The sequence below is a fragment of the Typopeltis vanoorti genome, chromosome 20, assembly GCF_054136105.1.
Source record: "Typopeltis vanoorti isolate ZY-2024b chromosome 20, IOZ_Tvanoo_1.0, whole genome shotgun sequence".
NCBI lineage: Eukaryota > Metazoa > Arthropoda > Arachnida > Uropygi > Thelyphonidae > Typopeltis > Typopeltis vanoorti.
The window spans coordinates 109,075,679-109,102,492 of record NC_143568.1 but is presented as its reverse complement, the minus strand read 5'-3'; the positions used below and the strand labels follow the sequence as shown (position 1 = coordinate 109,102,492).

The 26,814-nt window shown below is 34.9% G+C and overlaps 1 protein-coding gene across 1 annotated transcript in view; it reads left to right on the top strand.

Annotated features, from left to right (window-relative positions):
• LOC150095783 (mediator of RNA polymerase II transcription subunit 13-like) overlaps positions 1–26,814 on the top strand; it is a 237,279-nt gene that overhangs the window by 99,167 nt on the left and 111,298 nt on the right. Inside the window, exons 7-8 of the mRNA XM_090409956.1 lie at positions 2,344–2,806; positions 12,518–13,169. Coding sequence (XP_090266082.1) covers positions 2,344–2,806; positions 12,518–13,169 — 1,115 coding nt within the window. The remainder of the gene's footprint in view (positions 1–2,343; positions 2,807–12,517; positions 13,170–26,814) is intronic.

Genomic DNA, 26,814 nt, shown 5'->3' with positions numbered 1-26,814 from the left:
GCTATAATAAACCATTAGGCATAATACATTATAGGAAAATGAAGTTGATTAATGTAAATATGCAATATGGTTGGTTCATTACAAAATAGGAACTGTTCGTGGATAATTAGTCCTTTAGACTTAAATAGTTAATGATTCATGCAGTCGGGAACAGGTTTAAAAATTCAGTTACTACCAGGATGCTGTCACCTCTTGTTTCAGCAATCTTTCATAGCATTTACTCCTAACATCTAGAATATTTTTATCTTCAGTTTTCATATAACCTTTATCCTCTCTGATTCCTTTTACAGTACTCCCTCCATTTCTAAGCTTTTTCAGTAGCCTGCTGAATATTTGGCCACCTTCCTGTTATTTGTTTTCTGTGCTTTTACCAAAGTCTTCCTGTGACTTTTGTCTAGTTAGTTTTACAGTGCTTTGCTTTCTCACTATATTTTCTGAGAGCACAAGCTGAATTACTTGCCAGGAACTTTCAATATGCTTTCTTTGACTGCCTCTTTAACTTTCAGAGTCCACCATGGAATTTTGATTTTTCTAACTTCTCTTGCTGAGTCAGTCAATGTTTTCTGCAGGGTTTTTCCACTGAATATCCGAGATTCAGTTCTTGTTTTCAATATAAAATTCAATTTTATGCTGCTTAAATGGTGATCACTTCCAATTTCAAATCCTCTGTATACTATTGTCCTGAACCAGTGTGAAATCATCACTACCCACAATAATATTGTCAGTGAGACTTTTATTTTTTGTTTAAAAAGAAATCCAAAACAAAACATTTTTGTTTTGAATTTCTTTTCCTGAAAAGAAATCCAGCAGATACGTATCATCATTATGTACTTTTCTCTTTTCTCCAAAAATTTCCAAAACATTTCTATACATCTGGTAATCATTTCCTACTCTGCTGTTGAGATCTCCAACAAAGGCCAACTTTTTCTTTGTGTCAACTGTCTTTTCTAATGCCTCAAAAAAATTCCTCCACTTCTTCCTTAGTAAAACTTTTGTGTGACCACAGGCACAAATAAGTCTCATTGTATGGTTCCCCATTCAGTAGATATCCGATCACGAGAAGTTTCTACAAGAGGGGACTGAAAAGTGCTGATAAACACCTATAACAAACAAAAAAAAAATTATATTAAAGCAACTGACATAACCTCAAAAAAATAACATATCTTAAAACCCTTTAATTCCCATGTTTCATCAAACTAATAATTTGTTCTTTTTCTTTTAGGATATATGAGAAGTCAGAGTTTTGAAGAAATTCGAAGACACAGATCATCAAGTTTTTCATGCTGCAAGAAAAATCCGCAACTGAGATTAACCAAACTTTGTGTGAGATTTTAGGGGACTGTGCTCCAGCATACTGAACAGTTGCCAGATGGGTGGCCAAGTATAAAACTGGGCATCCTGAAACAACAGATTCCCCCCCCCCCCCCCAGGTCAGGAAGATCTTCCATTGCGATTGCACCTGAAAACATTGATGCAGTGCATGTCATGATCCTTGAGGATAGACAGATACCAGCCAAAAACATTGCAAAGACTCTGGGGGATATTCAAGGAATGAATTGGGGTTCTTTATCACCAACATCTGACATGCAGAAGCTCTTAGTGAAGTAGGTCCTCAAATGTTTGAATGCTGACCAAAAGAGAGAACGTGTGCTGTCATATCAAGGGATTTTAGATCATTTTTAGAGATCAGGTGCAAATTTTTTGGCTTGTATTGTGACTGTTGATGAAACATGGCTTCATCACTATGACCCAGAGACCAAACAAAATTCAATGGGAGTGGAGACACAAATGTTCTCCATTGCTAAAGAAGTTCCAAAACCAAAAGTCAGCAGAGAAAGTTTGTATTTTGGGATATGGATGGTGTAATCTTTACCAAGTATCTCAAAAAAGATGAAACTGTTACAGCAGCAATTTATTCAACAGTGCTGAAGGAATTGAAGAAGGTAAAGAAGGGAAAATGCTGCCGTAAACTGAGTAGAGCCGTGTTGCTTTTTACAGGACACTTGCTCACACTGCTCATGAAACCCAACTTTTTTCTCAGAGGATTGCAAATGATGCAGCAGCGTTGTAACAAGTGTATAACACTTCATGGGGAATATGTATAATAATGTGTAAGTTACATGGTTATTCCTCAGTGTACCTTCATGGTGATTATCATAACTTTTCAGAACACCCTTGTAGTTCTTTTTAAGTTTTTGTTTTAAAAATATGGATTAACGCTTTTGATAAGTTTATTTTAATAGCAAAATGTATGCATTTATTTTTAGGTTATATAAAATAGATTTTTACATAATACTCTGTTTTCTTTATGTTTCTATTTACTTAGTTTTTTTTTTTTTTTAGGAGGAGTTAAGTTGTGTTATCCCTCTGTGTATGTATTTGTAACTGAGAGTGATGAAGCACAACTCTATAGGACGTTAAATAGTAATCATCAATATACACTTTTTCCTGCTTCTTTAACCACTTTGACGAACACCCAGCCGTCCTTTAAATCACTTATTCCAGGAAATGTTTTAACTCCTCCTAGCTCCCCATGTGATTCCTCCAATGTGGTATGCAGTCATACAAAATTAACTAGTAATGTATCAGTGTCAGCAGATACAAACTCCCAGTATTCTAATGCCACTTTCACAATCCATCATCCTCCTCCTACAGTTTCATCTAGAATCAAGCACTCTATTTTACAAGTTTTAACCATTCCCAGTAGTCAAGAACAAACAGATGACTCTAAAGAAGTTAATGAAGATTTGATAGGTCAGTGGAATTTTTGTGATCCTGCAAGTAAAACAAAGTGCTTTTGTTTCAGGTATGTTTAATTTTGCTGTCATTTTATTTATTATAGAAACAAAAAGTTATTATTTCACTTATGATATATAGATTTTACTTATACTAATACTTGATTGTGGTATTCAAAACCATGTTATATGGCATCTTCCATATAACATGGTCATGTTAAATGTTATAAACTCACTTTGAGTTTACACAGTTTTATAGATGTGTTTTCTTGTTGACCTTAACTAATAATAAGTTGTGGATTTTTTTAAAAAAGAATCCATTTGCCAGAGAGAGGTTCAGTCTGTCATGAACAGTAGCTTTCAAGTTCATTTTATATACAGCCAAGTTATTAAATTTCTAAGCATTCAGATCATCATATCTGTTGATGTTTTCTATCCATTTCCTAGATCTTCCTAGAAGTATCTTCCAATCTTCCGTTTTGGAGAAAGAAATCTTTTGGTACACATTCAGTACACATGGCCATACCACTGTGACTGTTCCCATTTTCGTAAAATAATGGAGACTGCTACCTTGGTAATAGTAATAACTTTAATTTCCCAATGTTTCGTTTTCATTTTAGTCCATGCAGTTTTGTTTTCCTGAGACACTTCTTTTCAGAGCCTATTAGTCTCTGTTTTTCTTTCTATCTATTTAATAGCCTAAAGCTGTATAACTGAGAGGAGACCTCCACATAGCCTTCAAAGGAATGCAGAGAACCGACCAGGGCTTCTGACCTAATGTCCAATCCTCACCTTGTAGTGCATCCCGTTGGGTATCTACTTGGATACTGAACGAACAAGGATGGGCTGGCATTTTGGGATTTAGCCGACCAAATTGTATTCTTATTGGCTTAAACCAATATACAAAATGATGGTACAACATGACAAAAAAACATGCCGGCTGGGGCATCACCTAGTTAAACCAGGCCCCCGTTATTTTTGCCAGGGAACCAGGGCAAACAGCAAAAAGTCAGCTACTGGAACAAATCTGAAAGCACAACCAACTCAATATCACCAGAGTTAAAGATTGGTACTATCAACATAAGAATCCTTAATGACAAAGAAATGGAGCTAGCTGAGGAATTAGATAAGTACCAGATCGACATAATAGGGGTGACTGAAACAAAAAAGACAAAAAATGGTGAGATTTTTCTGAGCAATAAATACAAAATGTTATATTCAGGCAATGACAATCAAGAAAAAGAAGGAGTAGCCATAGTATTCAACACAAAATATGAGGCTAATCTTCTTGAATGCAGGCAATCTCAAGTAGAGTAATGTGGGCAAATATGAGAATGGAGAACTGGACAATGAGACTTATTTGCCCCTATGGTCTCACAGAAGGTTCTACTAAGGCAGAAGTGGAGGAATTTTTCGAGGCCTTAGAAAAAGCAACTGACACAATGAAAAAGGAAAAGTTGGTCCTTGTTGGGGATCTAAATAGCAGAGTAGGAAATGATTGTGAGACATGCAGAAATATTTTGGGAAATTTTGGAGCAAAGAGCAAAGCTAATAACGATGGCAAATATCTGTTGGATTTCTGCTCAGGACATGGACTGGTTATTACTAACACCATGTTCCAACATAAAAATGTGCACAAATTCAGGTGGAGAGAAGAGGCAAGGAATAAGAAAAGTCTCATTGACTATGTTATTGTTGATAGTGATGTTTTCTCCCTGGTGCAGGATGCCAGAGTGTACAGAGGATTTGAAATTGCAAGTGATCACTATTTAGTCTTGAGCAGAATAAAATTGAATTTCATATTGAAAAGAATAGCAAGTAAGAAAGTTTTAAAGCGAATAAAAGTTGAGCAGCTCTCAGGTGTGAACTGTAGACTAAAATACACAAAGATTATTGAAGAAAAAATGAAAGAGTTTGAGAACAGGAATCAAACCTTGGAGATTCAGTGGCAAGCCTTGAAGAAAGCCCTGATTGATTCAGCTAGAGAGGCATATGGTGAAGTTGTCTGCAAGGATAGAAAAATTAGAACTCCATGGTGGACACAGGAAGAGGCAGTGAAGGAAAAGAAGAAAGCATATCAAAAGTTCCTGGCAAATAAGTCAGGTTGTGCTCTTAGAGAATACAGAGACAAATGTAAGAAAGCGAAACACTGTGTAAAACTAGCTAAACAAATGTTATGGGAGGACTTCGGCAAGAACATAGAAAATAAATATCAAGAAGGTGGTAAGATATTCTGGATGTTGTTGAAGAAGCTTAGAAATGGAGGAAAGAGTGCTGTAAAAGGGGTTAGAGATGATGAAGGTGACATGAAAATGGGCGAAAAAAAGATATCCTTGAAGTATGGAGTGATTACTTTGAAAAATTGCTAAACGAAACAAGCAGTGCAGTGATGACAGCACAGTGGTAAAAAACACTTGACCGGCATGCAGGCAGGAATACATATCCATACTTGAAGTAGAAAAAGCCATCAAAGGCTTGAAATGTGGAAAGGCAGCAGGAGTAGATGATATTCGACCAGAAATGCTGAATTATGACGGTATAAAATTCTTACAGTAACTGCACTGCATAGTTCAGAAAGCCTGGACAGAGGGACGAATTCCCGATGATTGGAGTAGAGCTCTCATAGTACCTATATATATAAAAAGAGAAATAAAACTGAATGTGAGAATTACAGAGGTATTTCCCTACTGAGTGTTGATGGCAAAATCTATGCAAGTATACTTGAGAAATGGTTGAGAAGAATTGTGGAAGAACAAGCTGGATTCAGGCCAAATAGAGGCTGTCAGGATCAGATCTTCACTTTACAACAAATAGTCGAGAAAACATGGGAATATAACAAAGATCTGTATTTAAGTTTTATCGATTTGGAAAAGGCATATGACAAGGTGCCAAGAGAGAAGCTATTCAATACGCTACAGTTATATGGTGTCAATGGGGCATTATATCAAGCAATACTTAGTCTTTATTTGAGTTGTAAGTCAGCAGTTAGAATTGAAGCAAGTACAGGAAGATGGTTTAATGTTAAATCTGGTATCAGACAAGGATGTACATTATCCTCTCTGTTATTCATTATTTATATGGATCACATTATGAAGGAAAGTGGTATTAAACATGATATCAAAATTGGAGATGTTAATGTCAGCTGTCTACTTTATGCAGATGATGTTATACTTCTAAATAAATTCACTGCAAGTCTGCAAGATTCTCTGACTAAATTGAATAACTGTTGTAATAGATATGGTATGAAAGTCAACATTAAAAAGACAAAGACAATGAAAATAGGCAGAATCATTGAAAATATCAACTGTGTATTGAATGGAAAACCTGTGGAACAAGTAAAACATTTCAGCTACTTAGGCACGATTTTTAGTGAAGATGGTAAATTAAATATAGAAATAGACAACAGAATCAGCAAAGCTGGCATGGTGGGAAGTCAATTGAATAAATTCATATGGAATAAGAGAGAAATTAGTCAGAACACTAAATTAGCTGTATACAAGACTGTGTTCAAACCAATTTTAACTTATGGATCTGAGAGCTGGGTCAGAAGTAAAACACTTGACCAAAGACTAGACACCGCAGATATGAGAGTTCTGAGAAAGATTAGAGGCGTGAACAGATGGCATCAATGGCAATATCATATTAAAAACGAGGATATTAGGAAAGAACTTGACATTGTCAGCATCCAGGAATGCGTTAGCAGAGCTAATCTCAGGTGGTATGGTCACTTGAACAGAATGGGCGAGAAAAGATTAGCGAAACAAGGTTGGCAGGAAAAAGACCTTTTCTCTGCCAGGTTGGCAGGAAAAAGACCCAGAGGAAGACCAAGATATAGGTGGATTGATACGGTACAAAGTACTTTAGACGATAGAAATATAAGATCTGATAATGTTGGAATCTTGACAAGTAACAGTCTGATTTGGAGGAAAATTGTAGATAGGAAGTTAGTAATGATGTAATTTTTTTCATGTAGTACTATCATATCCTGTACACCCCTCGAGGGTACATGGCAGGAATTTGATGATGATGAAATCTCTACACCATAAAGAAATGTGGGGTGTACCATTGAGCTATATGCTTTTAAGTGATTTGGGGAAAATGTGTTTCTACCTATTGCCACTGTTTTGGTTTTAATAAAATTTATCTGCACTGTGTAATTCTGGCTGTATATAGCTTTTCAGTCATATACTTCCTTATTAGCTTTAGTATCATCTGATTATTTTATATGATATAGATTTTGTCCAATTACAGTTACTTTTGTGGGGGGGGGGGGGTAGACTTTTTTTATTAGTTTCTCCAGGTAAAAATTAAACGAATTTGGTGAAAGTGAAAATCCCTGCATGACATCTCTTTCTTAACTGGTATTTCAGAAATTTCATCTTCTCTAAATGTTATTGTTGCCATAGTATTTTTTACATGATAAAAAATAACTATTAGTACTGGAGGATGATACTGAGTATTTTTTCCTCTTGTTTTTTTGACTTATTGAATCAAATGCTTGCTTAAAGTCTATAAAGTAGCAGTGAAGTGTTTTTTTTTCCCCTCATCAAAGATAGTTTTTAAAGAGTATAGATTGCATCAAATGTAGATCACCCTCTCCTAATTCCCATTTGGTCTTCTCTTATATTATCACTTAGTTAATGTTAAGCTTTTCATTTTCAGCTGTTTCTTATTTATGATCATTTCCTGACATATACCTATCTCAAGTAGTGGTGTACAGAATGCTGTAACTTGTGTTAGTGTGAATTTTAATTAAGTATACATTTTACATTTTAATAAATGCAAACCTAATTAATTTACTTTACTACTACCTTTCTCTCAAGTTTTCTCCCAAATTAGTCACTTTTTTTTAAATAAAATCTTTAATTTTGTGCTTCTGAGGCTGTTAATTGCATCAATCCACTTAGATTTTTGTTATCTTCTGACCTTTTTTTTCCTGGCATGACGTACCTATTTTACTAACCTTTTCTTGACATTCTGTGTAAGTAACCATATCACCTCAGATTTGCTTCATACACATATCCTTGATGTTTGATGTTAATGATTATTATTATTATTATTATGTGACACCTCCAGGGAGTCCAAAGACTCATCGAGGGAGAGTGTGCCAACAGCATCGAACAATTGAATCCCTTCCAACTACTAACCGTGCTCAAACTTGCTTAACTTTTTGCATGAGCCATTAGTAGCAGAGGCTCTACCAGTCGACCAACCTTTGCTGGCAAAGGTTATGATGTAAATTAAAGATGCCAAGATATTCTATTCTTGGTTTAATTCTTTATCCAAGTGTAAGCAATGTTTATACGTGAAGTAACTTCACGACGTGGCAACTCATATATAGAGAGTAATGACTTCACATCACTTACCTTAGTATCCCATAATGCAAAGCACATATCCTTACAGACATGTATAATGCTGTGAATTATGGAAAGTATCATTACCCAGACCAGTTTCGACCTTTATTGGGGTGAAAAAGTAAAGGGGTGCTCATCATAGGCTTAGAGTAGTTAGTATAGGGGTACAAGAGAGACCCTGATAATATTAGTAGAGAGAATAGACAGATAGATAGTATGACAGAGAGAGAAAAAGCCTCAGCTTCTTTTATATCATCATATAGCCAAAGGCTATTAGTTTTCCTTTTTCACCAGTCTCATATAGATGAACGACCAAAAAATCAATTGAAACTAAAGTACAAAGATTAGCCTTATGTGAGTTAACTGTCTTGAGTTGGCCTTCTCTGCCCAGGATTGCTCTCCAATCATCCCTGCATTGAATTAAGATGATGGAACTATTTAAAACATCTCTCACAGCAAAAAATAAACAGAATTTTATCTCATCCTGGTGAATATTGCATAATATGGCATAGAATATTATGCCATACATACTACACTGCCCAGTCAAAACATTGATATCTCCTAGAATGCTTCTTTCTAAGTAAAAAAATCATCTGACTGAACAATAACATTTCTGTTCCCGTTGCTGACAGATGGTGAATACTGCAAAAAAATAACCTGTTCTGTTGTAAATAGTGGTATACACTGTGGAAAACTAGCTAAACAAAAGTCATGGGAAGACTTTGGTAAGAACATAGAAAATAAATATCAAGAAGATGGCAGAATATTCTTGAGGTTGTTGAAAAAGCTCAGAAGTGGAGGAAAGAGCACTGAAAAGGAATTAGAGATGATAAAAGTGACACGAAAACTGGTGAAAAAGATATCCTTAATGTATGGAGTAACTACTTTGAAAAATTGCTAAATGAAACAATCAGGGTTGATTATTTTTTGGGTTATTATTGAATTATATCCATTTAGTAAGGCTGGTTTTTAATCCGCTACAAGTCTGCAAGATTCCCTGACTAAATTGAATAGCTGTTGTAATAGATATGGTATGAAGGTCAGCAATAAAAAGACAAAGACAATGAAAATAGGCAGAATCATTGAAAATGTCAACTGTGTTGTGAATGGAGAACCTGTGGAACAAGTAAAACATTTCAGCTACTTAGGCACAATTTTTACTGAAGATGGTAAACTAAATATAGAAATAGACAACAGAATCAGCAAAGCTGGTATCGTGGGAAGTCAATTGAATAAATTCATATGGAATAAGAAAGAAATTAGTCGGAACACTAAATTAGCTGTATACAAGACAGTGTTCAAACCAGTTTTAACTTATGGATCTGAGAGCTGGGTCAGAAGTAAAACACTTGACCAAAGACTAGAGACCGCAGATATGAGAGTCCTGAGAAAGATTAGAGGCATGAACAGATGGCATCAATGGCAAAATCATATTAAAAATGAGGATATTAGGAAAGAACTTGACATTGTCAGCATCCAGGAATGCGTTAGCAGAGCTAATCTCAGGTGGTATGGTCACTTAAATAGAATGGGAGAGGAAAGATTAGCAAAACAAGTGTTCTCTGCCAGGTTGGCAGGAAAACGACCCAGAGGAAGACCAAGATATAGGTGGATTGATACGGTACAAAGTGCCTTAGACGATAGAGATATAAGATCTGATAATGTTGGAGTCTTGACAAGTAACAGACTGATTTGGAGGAAAATTGTAGATAGGAAGTTAGTAATGATGTAATTTTTTCATGTAGTACTGTCATATCCTGTACACCCCTTGAGGGTACATGGCAGGAATTTGATGATGATGGTTTTTTTTTTTTTTTTTTTTTTTTTTGACAATTTCCAATACTTGTTTTAAAGATTCTTCAGAAAAACAAATCTGTGTGCTCTGGATACTAAAGATTGTATGATGCCATATTTTTGAGATGGATGGTGAGCTGATGTATTGTGGGTATAACAACCTGAATAAGGTTGGTTTTCAGTAGACAGAAGTGGAAATGGATCCATCTTGCTTATGCTAGATGTGTACATCAAGAAAAGAAATTCCTTTTGATGATTCTGTTTCTAGTGTAAACTTGATACAAGGGTGTAGGGTGTTGATTTTTAGTAGAAATGAGTAGGGTTCTGGTTCTGTGTGACTCCGAACTGCAAAGATGTCATCAATGTACTGTAGCTAAATTGTTGGTTTTGAGTCAAGAGCGAAAATTCTTTCTTCTAGGTGTTCAAGAAAAAAATTTGCTAGGTTAGGTAATAAGGGTGAGCCCATTGCTGTTCCTTCCTCTTGTTTATATATATATATGTTTTTTCCATGTGACGTAAATGATGTAATTGCAAATTTGAATAATTCCACTATGTCCGATTGAAATTTTTAGTTAAAAATTCTATTGTCTCTTTATGAGGGATATTAGTGAAGAGTGAGACATGTCAAAACTTGATAACATTATCTGCCAGTTTAATGTCATTTATTCTTCTTTGAAATTCTGTGGAATTTTTTTATCAAAGAAAGTGAGTGGCCAATGAGGAAACATAGACGGCTAGACAGAAATCTTGATATTTTATACGTGGGACTGCCTATAGAATCCATAGGTGTAAGTGGACAGGTACTTTTATGTAATTTTGGTGAACCATATATTCTAGGAGGTCCTGCATAGTATGTTTTCAGTCTTTTGATGGTTTCTTGATTGGATGTTGTTTCATCCAATAATGTTGACTTTTTTGAGCTGACTTTTGGTAGAATCATTATTAAGCTGAGACTCTCTGATTGTATGATTTGGCATTTAAGACTCCAGTGGTATTACATTTGTCAGCTTTGCTGATAACTATGTTAGTATTTAATTTTAGGGAATTCGGAGTTTTTATTCTGAAGGTTGGGCATCATAGATTCGGCTATTTCAAAATGTAGTCTATTAGCTTCAATATTAGACAGATGACTGATGTTCTTTTCAATGTTGTGTGTATGAAATCTAAATAGGGAATATGTTTGGGCAAAATCACAGACTTGTGATCTCGTGCTAATACATAATTTGTCCTCTAACTGAAGATGAGATGAATTTTTATATATATGTATTTGGGGGGGGGGGGGAATTGTAGCCATTGCCTTTCTTAGCCAATGGATACAACCCTCAAAAAAAAAAAAAAAAATTAAAACCATGTAATGCTATCTCCCCTTCAAAGCAGAGATTACTTAAAATCTATCATCATTCCATATATCTGGGGTACATCTGAAAAATTAACAAAAATCCTAAGAAAATATGATCTTACATCAGTTACAGACCACATAAGAAATTGCTGTTTCTTATGTGGTCTACCAAGGACCATCCACATCTAGACCTACCAGGTCCCTTGTAGGCAGGACAGCCAATGTCAAGATATCTGAATATGGGGACTACATCCAGTTCCACCAGTAAAGCCACCCATGACTTGCTGACCATGCTTTGGACACCCACCACAGGATATGCTGGAAGAAAGCTACTCTCTTACACTGCAACAAATACGAAAAATTGTTCCTCAAATCTGCCTCAGTTCTGAAAAACTTTCCAAACCTCGTCAAATTTGGGTACAGGAGACTGCCCCAAATTTGGGAAGCATACATTTTAAGATAGTCATCCCAATGGCCAAGACAACCCAATTTTTCCCACTAGGGGGCACTGGTTAGGACTCTAGGCCTGACTTCTGTTGCTTTTCTTTAGCCGCATTTGTCCAGTGTTAGATGCTGCATACACATTGTTTTTTGTGATCCCTGATGATGGCAATGTAACATTGCAGAAATATAGGAAGGTATTATTACCAGTCGGCCTGGTTGGCCGAGTGGATAGCGTATCCGCTCTCCAGCCAAAAGCCTACGGGTTCGAATCCCGCCATGGGCATTGATGTTGTGATTGTCTTTGAAAATACTAGTGTTGGTGGGTGGTAGCTGCCGCTGGTGTGGTTGTGATAGGTGGATTGAGTGGGAGTCGGTGCCCTCCCTCAATGAGTCTTTGGACTCCCTATCTATCCCAATGGCTTTAACAGGCCTTTAAGGCCCTCAACCTTCCAAGCATGCTTGGATTTCGTAACTGAAGTACAAGGATAGGATGGTCACCCCTATGCCTGTAAGTATTCCTGGCTGTATTCCTCTTTGGACTCCCTGCAGGTGTTAAATAATAATAATAATTATTTAAAGTTTTTTATAATTAATATTCTAGTATACGTTGTTATTTCTGAAAAATTAAAAGCTGTATTATCCTAAAACATGTAATATCCTAATTTTCTGATAAAAAGAAAAAAAAAAAAAAAAAAAGCGGTTTCGGAGTTGTTTTATCGTTTTGATAAACATTTGTTGACTACATTTTTCTGATTTTTGTGAATTCTAATTATTATGGACTTCTGTTGTATAGTGATGAGTATTGTTAATGCTGTACATCAAAAAACTATAAAGTATATTTTAATTTTCAGGTGTAGAGTGATGCACCAATCTAATGCATCGTCTTTGCTCAAGTCGAACCTCAATTCTCCAGCTGGGTCCCTCAATAGTGTTCTTACTACAAATGCTACTCTTTCAGGAAACTTGTGCAATAATATAACCAGTGGAACAGTAAATGCAACTGTCAATAGTTCTCTTCGTAAAATGGAAAAATTTGATAAAACTCAGCTGAAGCTAAAGGGTACAATACCCTTTCATAAAAGAAATCTTAATTTGGAGGCATCATCATTACCAGTAGAATGTGAGTCAACACAAATTTCAGCATTTAGTTTACAAAATTCTTCAGCTCCTACAAAGCAAAGTTCTCTCCCTTGTAATTATACATATAAACCTTTTGGTTCCTCTTCATTGAGAGTGGCTACATCTGGTGGACTACCACAGTTACATACATCATTCACCCATCCATCATCAGTTGGTTCTCCACATACTGTCACAGTTATTCAGGACAGTTCTAACAGCCAACTAAATTCATCTGATCCTGCCATGCCTACATTATCTCCTCATCCCCCACTCAAGGATGACTCTACAAAGATAGAATCTCATGAACAAGGTGTTTTACAAAGTCCTGCCATGACACCAGAGAGTAATAGTAGTATAGGAATGAAGGAGAAATCTGGAGAGCAGGTAAATCCTAACAGTATTTTTATTTGAAACCCAGGGTTTAGTAATAATTAGATTGATTAAAATATAACATATTTCAGTCTGTATGAAATAAATCCTCAACACTTTTTCCCTGTTAATATCAATTGAGTGGCTAATTTTGAAAAATTAGCCACTCATAGCTAATTTTTCAAAATTGGTAGGTCACTGATCTCTGTCCTTAGTCACAACTCATAAGAGATTCTGAAGATTTGGGAGTTAGGATACAGCAAACAACTATTGCCATCTCATGGATGTTCTTAAAACTTAACTGGTATTGACTGAAAGGTGATTTGACTACAGATACATCGATAATTTCTCAATAAATCTCAAATCAAGAACATACGTAAAAAACCCTCCTCATTTTGAACATCCGTTCCCCCAAATGTGCATGCATATATTAAATGATAAAAAAAAGTTAATCTCTTTTATTTGTAAAGATTAAATTAGTAGTATTAGTTTTATAATTATGACAGATTATTATAATTGAAATATCCATACTTCTAGTACTAGAAACTATCGCGGTTGTGGTTTTTCTGCATCCCAGAGGCCTATGTATTTTGCATATTTCTCATGTACTATCTCGGTATGAAGATTTTAATCTGAAGAACAATTATAATTTGTAATAAAGTAACAAAATTTCAATTATTCTACTCAGAAGCTTATTATAAGTGTAGTAGTGCCTTTGCATCCATTTGAGATTGCCAATGTTGAGTATAGCTACTCTCTGATAAGTATGTTATTTTTGACCACAAAAACTAATGTAATAAAAATAACTAACAGTGGGTTTATTTGTCGTAAAGATGATACAAATATAAATAAACAACAGGCTTTGATTATGAATCAATACATATTGGAAATGTCAGCAACAACAGAGAGGACAGTTCAGAGTTGGCATTCCATTTTTCCAACACTCACTACAACATTGAATGGGATTAGAGCTCCGTGCCATACATAGAAGAAGAAGACTACAGCTCCTGCAACATAAAAGAGGCTACAGTTGTATTCACTCACAAGGTATCCTAAACAGAAACCAAGGGGTGATTCTGTGTGGCATTTGAAAGTCACTCATCAGATCTCTAAATACATCAGAGTTTAATTTTTCTGCTATCGGACACACCTGCTAAACAATGACTGACCATGTGCCAGCATCCATGCTCCACGTGTTTCTATTGTATTTATGTAATGGTTCCTACGCATTCAGTATTTTTTAGTAATATGTATTGATTCATAATCAAAGCTTGCTGTTTATTTATATTTGTATGTTCATCCAAACCCAGATGAAGCGACTAGTTTACATGGCGTAATTAGTAGTATCAAATCGTTATGACCAATAAACCCAGTGTTAATTATTTTTATTACAATTGCTTCTCTGTTCATATGAGAACAATCTTTTTAATGCACAATGTTCAGGCTGTCTGCAATTAGATAACTAGCAGTATATAGTATATTCAAGAAAGGGCTTTCTCATGAGAATAGAATATGACCAAAGATCTACTTCACTTTATCCTCATTTCCTGGTGTTTATACACAAAGGATCTGCAGGGTTTTTGTAGTACAACATATGTTTACATTATTACTACCTTCCTGTCAACAATTTTCTTCTAAAATGAATTTGTTATTTGTCAGATTTAAGGTTTCGTGTTCTAAAGTACTGCCAACATCATTCTACCAAGTTCTTTTAATTGTCATCATGCCTGTTTTGCTAATTTTGCCTCTCTCATTAAGAGAGAGGAAAAGAGAGAAATAAATAAATGAAAATTGCAGAGATTACTCCTGCTGAGTGTTCCAAATAGGATTTATATAAGCATGCTTGAGAAGTGGATAAGAAAAACTGTGGAAGAGAAAGGCATAGAGCAGGGATTGGCAAACTGCGGCTCCTGAGATAATATTGGTTTTCATTGCCATTTTTTCTAAACTTTTATATTAATAATCTATAGTAGTATAGTATGTACCAATATTAGAATATTTTATTTCGTAAATGCTTTAAAGATAAGTAAAAAACATATACATGTATTTTGAAACTTTGCATTTTTAGCTTTTAAATGGTACCGACCAAAAGGGTTGTTAATGTGGATTTTATTATCGTATTTGGTTGGTAAAAAGCATTTCAACATTTTATGGCCTGTGTCACTCCTGCCAAAAGTAGTTCCAAAAGTGACTACTATGATCGCTGCATTACCCACCGCCTCTGTTGCCTGGACTCTGCATCATCACTCTTCATGCAGTACACACAAGTTATGCACTTGTGGTGGTAGCAGAACATAACTAGTGAATTTTAGTGTAGATAAGTACTTTTCTGATTAATAAATAATTAAGATTGATTTTAGCGAAAGTTATAAAACAGAAATACGAACAAGAAATGAGTGCTTAACCAACAATGGGAGGACGATTTTAACTGAAACAATATAAAGGAAACTTAGAAACAGTTTATAATGATTTTGAGAATAGATTTGAGAAATTAAAAAAGTTAAAGCCATGTTTTGAATTTCTTGTGAATCCTTTTGTGATTGATGTCATCAATGATGGATGTTTTATTGTTGCACATTTTACCACAGATGTTGCTTCAATAGAGACAGAGCTTATTGAGCTTCAGGAAGATGTGAGTTTGAAGCTAGACAGAGAAGAGAGATTCACAGCAGTAAGTTGTCCCAATCTTCAGAAAACTGGCTTCCAACTACTCTCTGTGTTTGGGACAACTTACTGCTGTGAATCTCTCTTCTCTGTAATGAAATTTGTCAAGTCAAAACATCGTGCTATCCTCGCTAACAGCCACCTCACCGAGCTTCTTAGAACAGCTTTGACATCCTACCAGCCAGATTTTAAATTATTAGCTGCATAAATGAAGAATCAATCAAAGCCTTCAATGAGAAGAGATTAAACATATTCTTCTTTGGTGGGTAGGACTACTATATAGTTGTATTTTATATTGTTTATAAATACAATTTTAAAATAATATTTTCTGCAGCTCTTGAACATTCAAAAATGTATTATATGTGGTTCTTATTACCGAAGAACTTGTCCACCCCTGGCATAGAGGAATAAGATCAGCAAGAAGGTGAAATAGGGAGGTCAAATCAGCTTTTTTCTTTTAACAAATGGTTAAGGAATCATGGAAATATAACAAGAATCTATATTTAAGTTGGTGAATCTAGGATTGGCATATAACACAGTTCCAAGAGAAAAGCTGTTCAGAATCCTATAGTTATAGAATGTAGTTCAGATATTATGCAGTGATGTTGTAAATCAGCTGTTAGAATTGAAGGATTACAGAAAGTTGGTTTGCTGTAAAATCATCTCTGAAATTAGTGATTTACTTCTTGACTGTTATCAGAATTGGAGATACTAAATTTATTTTTTGTTTACTTTATGAGATGTTGTACAGGTATCCTTTGATTAACGCAGCAAAATTAATTGTGACGATCCTTTATATATGCAGCAAGAGTTTTAATTAACGTATGTTTAAATTTACCACCAAAAACATGCAAGCCTCAAGGAGTGTTTCCCGGCCAAGAGAAAGAAAGCCGTGAGCATGATGACATTGATGTTAACAGACCTGGTCATCCAAATTCTCTTAATGATCTGTGTGAGAATGTGAAAGTTTTATTTTTTATGCCAAATACGACATCATTGCTACAACCCATGGACATGGGTGTCATTGCAACTTTAACCTTATTTTCTTAAAAAGACATTCTCAAAGGCAGTAGAAACAACAACATAAGAAAATGCGATTATGCTCCAAGAATTTTGGAAAAATTTTAACATTAAACGCTCAATTGAAAACATTCATGACTTGTGGGAGAAAGTGTCTGCTAGCTGCATGAGAGCTGTTTGAAAAAAACCTTTTGCTAGAATGCACTAATGACTTAGGTGGTTTTCAAAATCCTGTGAACAATGTGGTTGAAGAAATCGTTGCATTTGGTGAAGACTTTGGTTTTGATGGTGTTGATGCAGAAGATGTTAAAGAATTATTGGATTCAAATTCAAAAAATTTCCGTGACAACGATCTTCTTGAAATTGAACAACGCGCATTTTAGAATTGCTTAAGAAGCAAGTAATGGATACGGATCCAGATGTTAATCGAAGAATACTTGTTTGTCAAGGTCTAGAGAGTCGTTTAACGTAGAATTTATGCTGATAACTAAAAACATTCAAACAAGTCTTGATAAGTTTTTTGATAAAAAATTGCAGTAACTAACGTAGGTACAAGCATTTATCAAACATTTACTTTGCATTCATTTTTTATCTTTCCTAAAAGAGTACCATATAAAATGAATTATTAAAATAGTAATCGATCATTGATGAATTGTAATTTTTACTACCATTGATTATTATATTCGATTGGCGCAATTTTGGTATACACAGTAACATCAAGGGATTAATTAATCGCGTTAATCAATGGATACCTGGATTTACTTAAATAAAACTGCTGTAATAATTTCGCTATGGAAATCAGCAATAAATGACAAACTATGAAAATAGATGGTCATATGTTTTTTTTTTTTTTTAAACTTGGTCTTGGTTGAAATATACATCCTGATTTAAGCTTAACAGAATATATTTTTTTTACTTAAAAAACATTTCTGACAAAGATAATAGGACACAAGCTACATGACACTACACAAAAGTAAGATAAATCTGAATGCTTTGTTAACTGTTTAACGTAGCCTGGCCTCTGGTGAAAATAATAATAATAAAATAAAAATATATAAAAAACGAAATAAAATATTTTAAAAATAATAAATAAGATATATACAAAAGTATAAATTAATTAACAAAATAAAATAAATTTTTTATACATATCAATATAGTAATATACATTTGATAGAAAAAATATCTCTAAATAAAATACAAGATAACAAATAGCGGAACTACATTAAACACATCTCTACAGTCTTATATTAAGGTTTTCTTGTGTTAGGTTTCTGCCATCATGTTCTGGATGCTATATAGGTTGCAGATGGGTCCTCCAGATTCTTGGAATTATGAATCCATCATTCTTGTTTAGATTTGGATGATGCCCTTCAGAATCTCACAAGCTTCCTTGAACTTTCTTCCAAACCAGGTTTTTGTAAGGTGTAGAGATTGATATTGATTCTGTGACATGTTTGAAGTGTATGGTGTGACCTGTTTTACCATAATTAATAATGGAACACGTAAAGATTCGACGTTTTTACCATAGTGGAGAAAAATGGCGTTTATGTTCGTCTTTTCTTATTCTGATGGTGTGTCCTGTTTCCCCTATGTAGGGTAGGTTGCAGGTGCACTGAATTTTGTAAACCCCTGGGTGGACAAGGTAGGGAAGGGAATCTTCGTACGAGTTGAGTATGCTTCTTAATTTTCCAGGAGGTTTGAAGGTTGCCTTAATGTTGTATTTATGTAGTGTTTTCTATCTATTTTTTCTGATATTTGCCTAATGTGTGGTATGACTATGGTATTATTGTGGAGGATCTTATTAACTGTTTTATAGCCATTTTTTATAAACATTTGGATAATCATTTTATTTTCTTTGTTTAGTGCCTGTTCATTGGAGCAAATTTTAGTGTTCTATGTTTGAGGGCGCTATCCCCTAGTTTTTGTGTTAGATGATGCTATGAATTTTATGTACGTATTGGCCTGTGTGTATAAGTTTGCATTAGATTGTGAATGAGAGGCAACCTGAGGGAAGACGTATAACAAGTGTGTCTAGAAACTGAAGAGAATTATTGTTTTCAATCTCAGTTGGTAAATTAGATGCATTTGTGTTATTTGTTCAAGTGGCTTAGGAATGTATTTGATGTTTCGCGGCCATGTGGTGGCCAAATGCCGAAAATATTACCAACGTAGCTGAGCCAGACTTTTGGTTTTAGGCTTGTTGAATCTAGAGCTATTTGCTTGAAGTCTTCCATGTAACAGTTAACTATGAGGGGGAGTCCATGGCAGTGCCTTCTTTTTGCAGGTAGAAGGTAGAAATTATTTTGCCACACGAAATACCTGGAGCAAAGTACGTAGGCAAAAACAGACATGATTTTGAGCAGAAATATGTTCTGTATGAGAAGAATAGTATCATTGGTGGCCTACAGGACATCCACAAAGCAACAGATGAGGCCTTGAATTGGCTTTCCAGCCTGGATCTTGACCTGTAGTTGGTGTGGCAGTGGTTATGGAGGAAACAGAAGATCACGGTCCCGTCTCACCATGAAGACGTTATTCTCATAGTCCTCGTCATAGTATCAACAGAACTCCTCATGTTAGAAGATGATGATGTAATGTGAAATGCCCCCCCCCCCCTCTCTAATGGATCGAGTTTTCTCACACAAGACACAACTGCTCTCTAATTAAACCTAGGATACAGCTACATTTATGTTGTGAAGTGTTGTGAGAACATGCAGCTTTGTCATACTTGTTAGAGTAGGACGATAATTGCCCCTGGCATGATTATGACAAGTTACTGTTGCTTTATTTTAAAAAAAAAGGAAAGGAAAGACTTAGAAAGCTGGTTGTGACTTTTATGTAATGAACTTTTATATGTTAAAATTTTTCATCATTTGTTGCTGGAAATTGTGATTGTATTCTTCACTTACCAGTTTCATGTAGCCAAAGCATAAATAAATAAATTGATCAGCACAGTAGTGAAAAGGACATTTATGTCAAAACTGATTAATAAATCTTCATTGTTGAGTGTGATGTTTCTAATTTTGTTTATGAAGCGTTAGTATTTTTCATGTAGGAGGGGGAATGACCTTTAGTGTAGCTGCTAGATTCTTGGCTAAGTAATAATTGGTGTTGTCAGTTCCTTTAACTATTGGTTGTATTGTGTTTGTTTTGTGTATTTTAGGCAGGCCATAAATTTTGGAAGCATGGGCATAATGCAGTAATAGCTTTTTAATGGTTTCTTCTGACCATGTGATCACTGACTTGATTAATTCTTTTGTTTTCTTTTTTGATGCAGTTTGTAGGATTGTAGTTAACCAACTGGTATGTGTTGTGGTCGGGTACTAATTCGATACTCAATACAGAGGTCCAAATGTTGAGTGTTATTTTCATAATTATAAGTAAAGTAATTACTCCAACCTGTGTGTTTTTGTCTCCATAAATTCTTCACTATGAATCAAGAACTTAAACACATGTCTATTCAACCATCCGTTAATTTCACCATACCTGAACTTTATGATCCTGGGTGCTTCTCTGTGTAGCACATCAGTTACATGAGCTATGGTTTCATTCCTGAAACAACTCCAAAAATAATTCCATTCAATGAGAACCCATCTGTCAAGATGGGTTCTCATTAAATGGAATTATTTTTAACCTCCATGCAACCCCATAGAAAAAAATGGATACCTGTATCCAATGAAAATAAATTAAATTCACCAAATGATCCTGATCCATCAGGTGATGTATTAAACACTTTTCCAGAGAAAGAGAGGGACACTGACTATCCATACTTCTCTAAATCAATGGATAAATATAATCCTGACAAAGGTAAGCCCTCAGAATTTTGAAAATCGGCCAAGTCTACAAATTCAAAACAAGGAAAATTTTTGCGTTGGTGTGTTGTTTTGCCAAATTATTAATGATATCACAAATCTTCTGTTTATGTTTGCAGGAAGCTTAGTTAAAACCCAGTAAGGATCCCATTCAAGGCATTTCACTCTTTGTAAGGACAGAACTGGAGATGGTCCTACTCATGCCGGAATAGCTATCTTAGTGAGCAGTCATATTCCTTTCCAGCATGTCCAGGTTATTTATCACCAGGTTGTGAATTAAAGGAGATCAAACTTGATAATCATATATTGCAACTGCTTCATCCCATACTTCACATTGGTGACTTTATTGGACATATGCTATGTCCATTAAACCTGTGTGGCAGTGCCAACATGAATGCATGAGGTCGTATCATTGAGTGAATGCTTGGCAATCATGACTTCTCTCTTCTTAATGATAGAGTTAGTACCCTCTTCCATATGCCTATCTGCTCATATTATTATTATTTGTCACCTCCAGGGAGTCCAAAGACTCATCGAGAGAGGGCATCTACAGCTCTGCTTCCACCACTCACAGTCCACCAGTGCCATCTACCGCCACCATTAGTATTTCCACAGACAATCACAAACATCCATTCCCACGGCGGGATTCGAACCTGCAGCCTCTTGACTGGAGAGTGGACACGCTAACCACTCGGCCAGCCAGGCTGGCACTAAATCTTGCAGTCATCTGCTCCGCTGCCATTTTTCAACTTCTCATGCAGGGGGTGTCAAAGAGAACATCTATGAAAGCGATAATTTTCCTGTTATTTGCACTATGTCCTCACAGGAACTTTTCTCATACACAATTGACAATAGAAAATAGATCATGCTGACTGGAATACTTTTTTCCATCCCATGAATTTTATTTTTAGAGGGACCTATGGCTTAGTATAATTATTAAAAACAACACGTAAGTCCACAGTAATAACTTTAATCAATAAATAAGGTAGATATTTCATACTAAAACTAATGGTACATCTTCAGTGTTAGAAACAGATAGGAATAGAATACAAGTAATGAACATTCGGTGGATAACCTATTAAAATATAATGTTGTCGTGAGCTAGTAAATGAAAGAAATTAATAAATAATTAATATTTAAGATAATTAGTTTTTTATTGATTACATAAAATAAAAGTCTCCCAGATCGTCGAGAGAGAGGCAATCATTTCGATTTAAATTCGGTCGGTGTAAAAAAGCTTCACAACTTTCTTTAAAGAGGCGTTCATATTTGAACCTGCATCTATGAAGGAAAATAGCTTTGTCCCACTGGATATTATGGGTAGTGGTAATACTGTGTTGTGCTAGACCAGACTTCTGGGGTTATTGTTGTAATCAATATAATATTGATGTTCTTTAATTCTTTTTTCCACAGAATGACCAGTTTGTCCAAAATAAGAAACATCACATTCACAAGGAATTTGGTAAACGCCAGCCAAAGACAGAGATGACAGTTTATCTTTTGTAGAATGCAATAAGGAAGAAATTTTGTTGATAGGAATATAAGTGGGAATCAATTGGTACTTTTTTTAAAATTCTACCTATAGGTTCTGAGATTCCTGGAATGTGGGGGATTGGAACTCTGCAAACTGTTGAAGAAACCTTAGTTATTGGAACATAAGATTCGATTATCTGTTGGATTTGATTAGGGTGGTAATTATTAGATACCATTAACTTTTTAATGATGGAAAGTTCTTGTTGTAAGATTTCTGGAGAAGAGCAAACTTTATGTGCCTATTAATTTAGAGATTTAAGAATGCCAAATTTTTGAGATGTATGGTAAGCAGACTTTTTATGAATGTATCTGCCAGTAAATGTGGGCTTTCGAAAGACGCTTGTAGATAAGGTACCGAAAGAAGTTCGAGTAAGCAGGATGTCCAAAAATGATAAAGTACCAGAATTTTCCTTTTCCATTGTGAATTGGATAAGAGGATGAAGGCTATTTATCTGTTGTAGAAAGGTGGAAAGCTCATCCTCAGTATGTGACCAAATGGCAAAAACATCATCGACATAACAATACCAAAGAGATGGTTGAGGGTGAATGGATGAAAACATAGTCTCTTCGAATTGTTTCAAAAATTAGTTAGACAAAGGACTACCCATGGCAGTACCTTCAACTTGTTTGTAGAACTTGTTTTTCCAACTAAAATAACCCGAATTGATAACAAATTCGAAAATTTTTCCAATATCTGGAGGGTAATCTTCATATAATAAATTGACTGTGTCCGCTAATGGGATATTGGTAAACAGAGATACAATGTCAAAAGTGACTAACAAATCAGACTTTGGTTTGTGTTGATTTTTAAATCCTTGATTTTTTCCAGGAAATCTGTTGAATTTTTTATGTAGAATCTTGAATGTCCAGTGAGAGCACTTAAAGAACAAGACAAGACTTTTGCAATTCGGTAAGTAGGAGAATCAATCCAATTCACGATTGGTCATACTGGATAGCTTTCTTTATGCATTTTCGGGAAACCATATAGACGGGGAGATCTTCCAAAGTAGATGTGTAATTTATCCACATAATTTGGGTCCCAACTGACCTCATCAAGTAATTTATTTAATTGTTTGAGCTGTGAATTTGTAGAATTATGCATGATCTCTTTGTAGGTAGATGTGTCTTCTAAAAGACTGGATACTTTTGTCTCATAGTCAGTCTTATTCATGATTACAATAGCCTTTCCTTTATCGACTTAGAAATAGATATATTATTATCTCTTTTTAAAGAAGTTAGACCTTTGATTTCAGCATTTGATAAATTGTGTGGAGGTAATTTGCTTTTAAATAATGAAGTTGCAACTTCAAAACGAAGTTTATTAGCGTCGTTGCTAGAAAGTCCTGACAGATTGCATTCTATATTATGTAAAAAGTCAAGATACGGAATGCATGTAGGAATAACGGCAAAATCGAGGCCTTTTGCCAAAGCACTGGACTCGGCGTCGGATAAAGAGCGATTGGAAATGTTAACAATCCATTTTTTAGTAGAAGTGATGTCAGAGGTTAAGTTTTTCTTTTGTCTGTGATATAAAGAATTATATTTTTGCATAAGTCTGTGAAAATTTCTTTCGTAAGAACGAGTTACAGATTGCTTTGATAAGCAAAGAACAATATTTAGTAATTCATCATTAAGAACAGTTGAAATTTCTTCTTCGAGATCCGAAATAGACTCGATATTAGAAGCTAATTCTTTTTTGGCAGTATGAAGTTGGTTACGAATTAAGGAGAAACTTGCACGAATATAAATAGAGTGGGCTCTAGGAGACCGAATTGTTTCTTTAAACCTAGCAAATGTAGGAATAACTTGCATATCGCGACATTTTTTGAGGAAGGAAATCCGTGCTCGAAGTTTACCTTGTAAAGCTGATAGTTTTCCTGGTCTTCCCTTCTAACCTCTCTTTAAACTTTGAGATCCTTAACAAGAAAAGTAAGTTGCTCTTTGTAGCTCTGTTTACCAATATCCCATTAGTGGACACAGTTAATTTATTATATGAAGATTACCTTCCAGATATCGGAAAAATTTTCGAATTTGTTATCCATTCAGGTTATTTTAGTTGGAAAAACAAGTGGAAGGTACTGCCATGGGTAGTCCTTTGTCTCCACCTTTGGCTAACTATTTTTTGAAACAATTCGAAGAGACTATGTTTTCATCCATTCACCTTCAACCATCTCTTTGGTATCGTTATGTCGATGATGTTTTTGCCATTTGGTCACATACTGAAGATGAGCTTTCTACAACAGATAAATAGCCCTCATCCTCGTATCCAATTCACCATGGAAAAGGAAAATTCTGGTACCTTATCTACAAGCGTCTTTCGAAAGCCCACATTTACTGGCAGATACATTCATAAAAAGTCTGCTCACCATACATCTCAAAAATTTGGCATTCTTAAATCTCTAATTAATAGGGCACATAAAGTTTGCTCTTCTCCAGAAATCTTACAACAAGAACTTTCCATCATTAAAAAGTTAATGGTATCTATCTAATAATTACCACCCTAATCAAATCCAACAGATAATTGAATCTTATATTCCGATACCTAAGGTTTCTTCAACAGTTTGCAGAGTTCCAATCCCCTACATTCCAGGAATCTCAGAACCTATAGGTAGAATTTTAAAAAAGTACCAATTGATTCCTATCAACAAAATTTCTTCCTTATTGCCTTCTACAAAAGATAAACTGTCATCTCTGTCTTTGGCTGGCTTTTACCAAATTCTTTGTGAATGTGATGTTTCTTATTTTGGACAAACTGGCCGTTCTGTGGAAAAAAGAATTAAAGAACATCAATATTATATTGATTACAACAAACCTCAGAAGTCTGGTCTAGCACAACACAGTATTTCCACTACCCATAATATTCAGTGGGACAAAGCTATTTTCCTTCATAGATGCAGGTTCAAATATGAATGCCTCTTTAAAGAAAGTTGTAAAGCTTTTTTACACCGGCCGAATTTAAATCAAAATGATTGTCTCTCTGTCGAAGATCTGGGAGACTTATTTTATGTGATCATTAAAAAACTAATTATCTTAAATATTAATTATTTATTAATTTCTTTCATTACCTAGCTCGCAACAACATTGTATTTTAATAGGTAATCCACCGAATGTTCATTACTTGTATTCTATTCCCATCTGTTTGTAACACTGAAGATGTACTGTTAGTTTTAGTATGAAATACTTACCTTATTTATTAATTAAAGTTATTACTGTGGTGTTTTTTTTAATAATCCCATGAATTTCATGTAGTCGAGTTTCTGTAGAGTAGAAGTGGTTTCTCTTGAAAAATATTCTTGGACAGATTTTCTCTAAACAGAATCTTGAATAACATTAAGAGATGATGTAGTAGTATTCTGACTCAACCACCACCACCACCATCATGATTATCTTTATCCTTACAAGAATTATCTTGGCAGAACCCAGAAATATAGCCTAATTTACCACAACCATAGCACTTAAGTTTTTATTTATTAAAAACAAAAGAATTCTCGTAAGTGATTATCACTATCAACATTTCTCAGTCAAAATTCTTCCCTTCTAAACTCTCTTAAAACTTTGAGATCCTTAACAAGAAAAGTTAAGTTGCTCTTTCAATTTAGTTAATTCAGAAAGCTTTTTATCAGTTTTACCATTAAATTCTTCCTTTAAGGTACTTGTTTCCTGAACAAAATTCTTTGATACTGGATCCCTAGAATCCGAATCCGTTATTCTTTTCTGATAAGTTGATGTGAACTTAGAGGTATGAGACTCGATTAAGCTGATGTCCTTAACTGAAGAAGGATTCATGCTTTGCAATATACTCTCTCCTCACCTTCATTTCTAATGCTTATGCAATATTCAGTACTTCTTTACCATATATACAGGCCTCCTAAGTTCTGCTTTCTGTCCATTCCTAAATTTAAAAAAATATAATTCTGTGATTGAAATCTGTATCATTTTCATCTGACTTAAAACTGTACTACACAAGATTAGGCAGTCTGTCATAGTACTGAGTACAAGTCTGAATTTTCTATAAGTTGGATTTATCCAGCTTCCTGGATATATATATATATATGCACATATATACACTTTCTCATAGTGAAGCTCCAAAAATTCTGGCATATGACTGTGCCATTGTTAATAGTTTATTTGATATAAGTTTTCTCTTATCTTTACAAGTTCTATTCCCAGGCTTATGTATTTGGTTTCACTATGCTACATATATACAGGGTGTTCGGGATAAATTTGACAGTTTCGTAAGGAAAAAGAAAATCTTCTTTGTATCTATTAAATTTAATGAATTGACAAAAAAACATTACAGGCAGAGTTAATTACAATACTATCAACAAGATTTACTCAAAATAACCACCATTAGCATCGATCACAGCTTCAATTCTGCTTCGGAACCTTGAACAAGCTGATGCTACAGTCTCCCTGGGAAGGGCCGCAAAAACTGTTTTAATTTTATCCATTAACTGGGCTTTTGTATTACTGGAAGTGCGATTGGTGTCTTTTTCAACTGCGCCCCATACAAAATAATCCATGGGGTTAAGGTCTGGGGAGTTTGGAGGCCAAACATTTGGACTGGTGAAGTCGTAGAAATTTTCAGACAACCATTTTTGACTTTTCCCAGAGGTGTGGCAAGGGGCCGA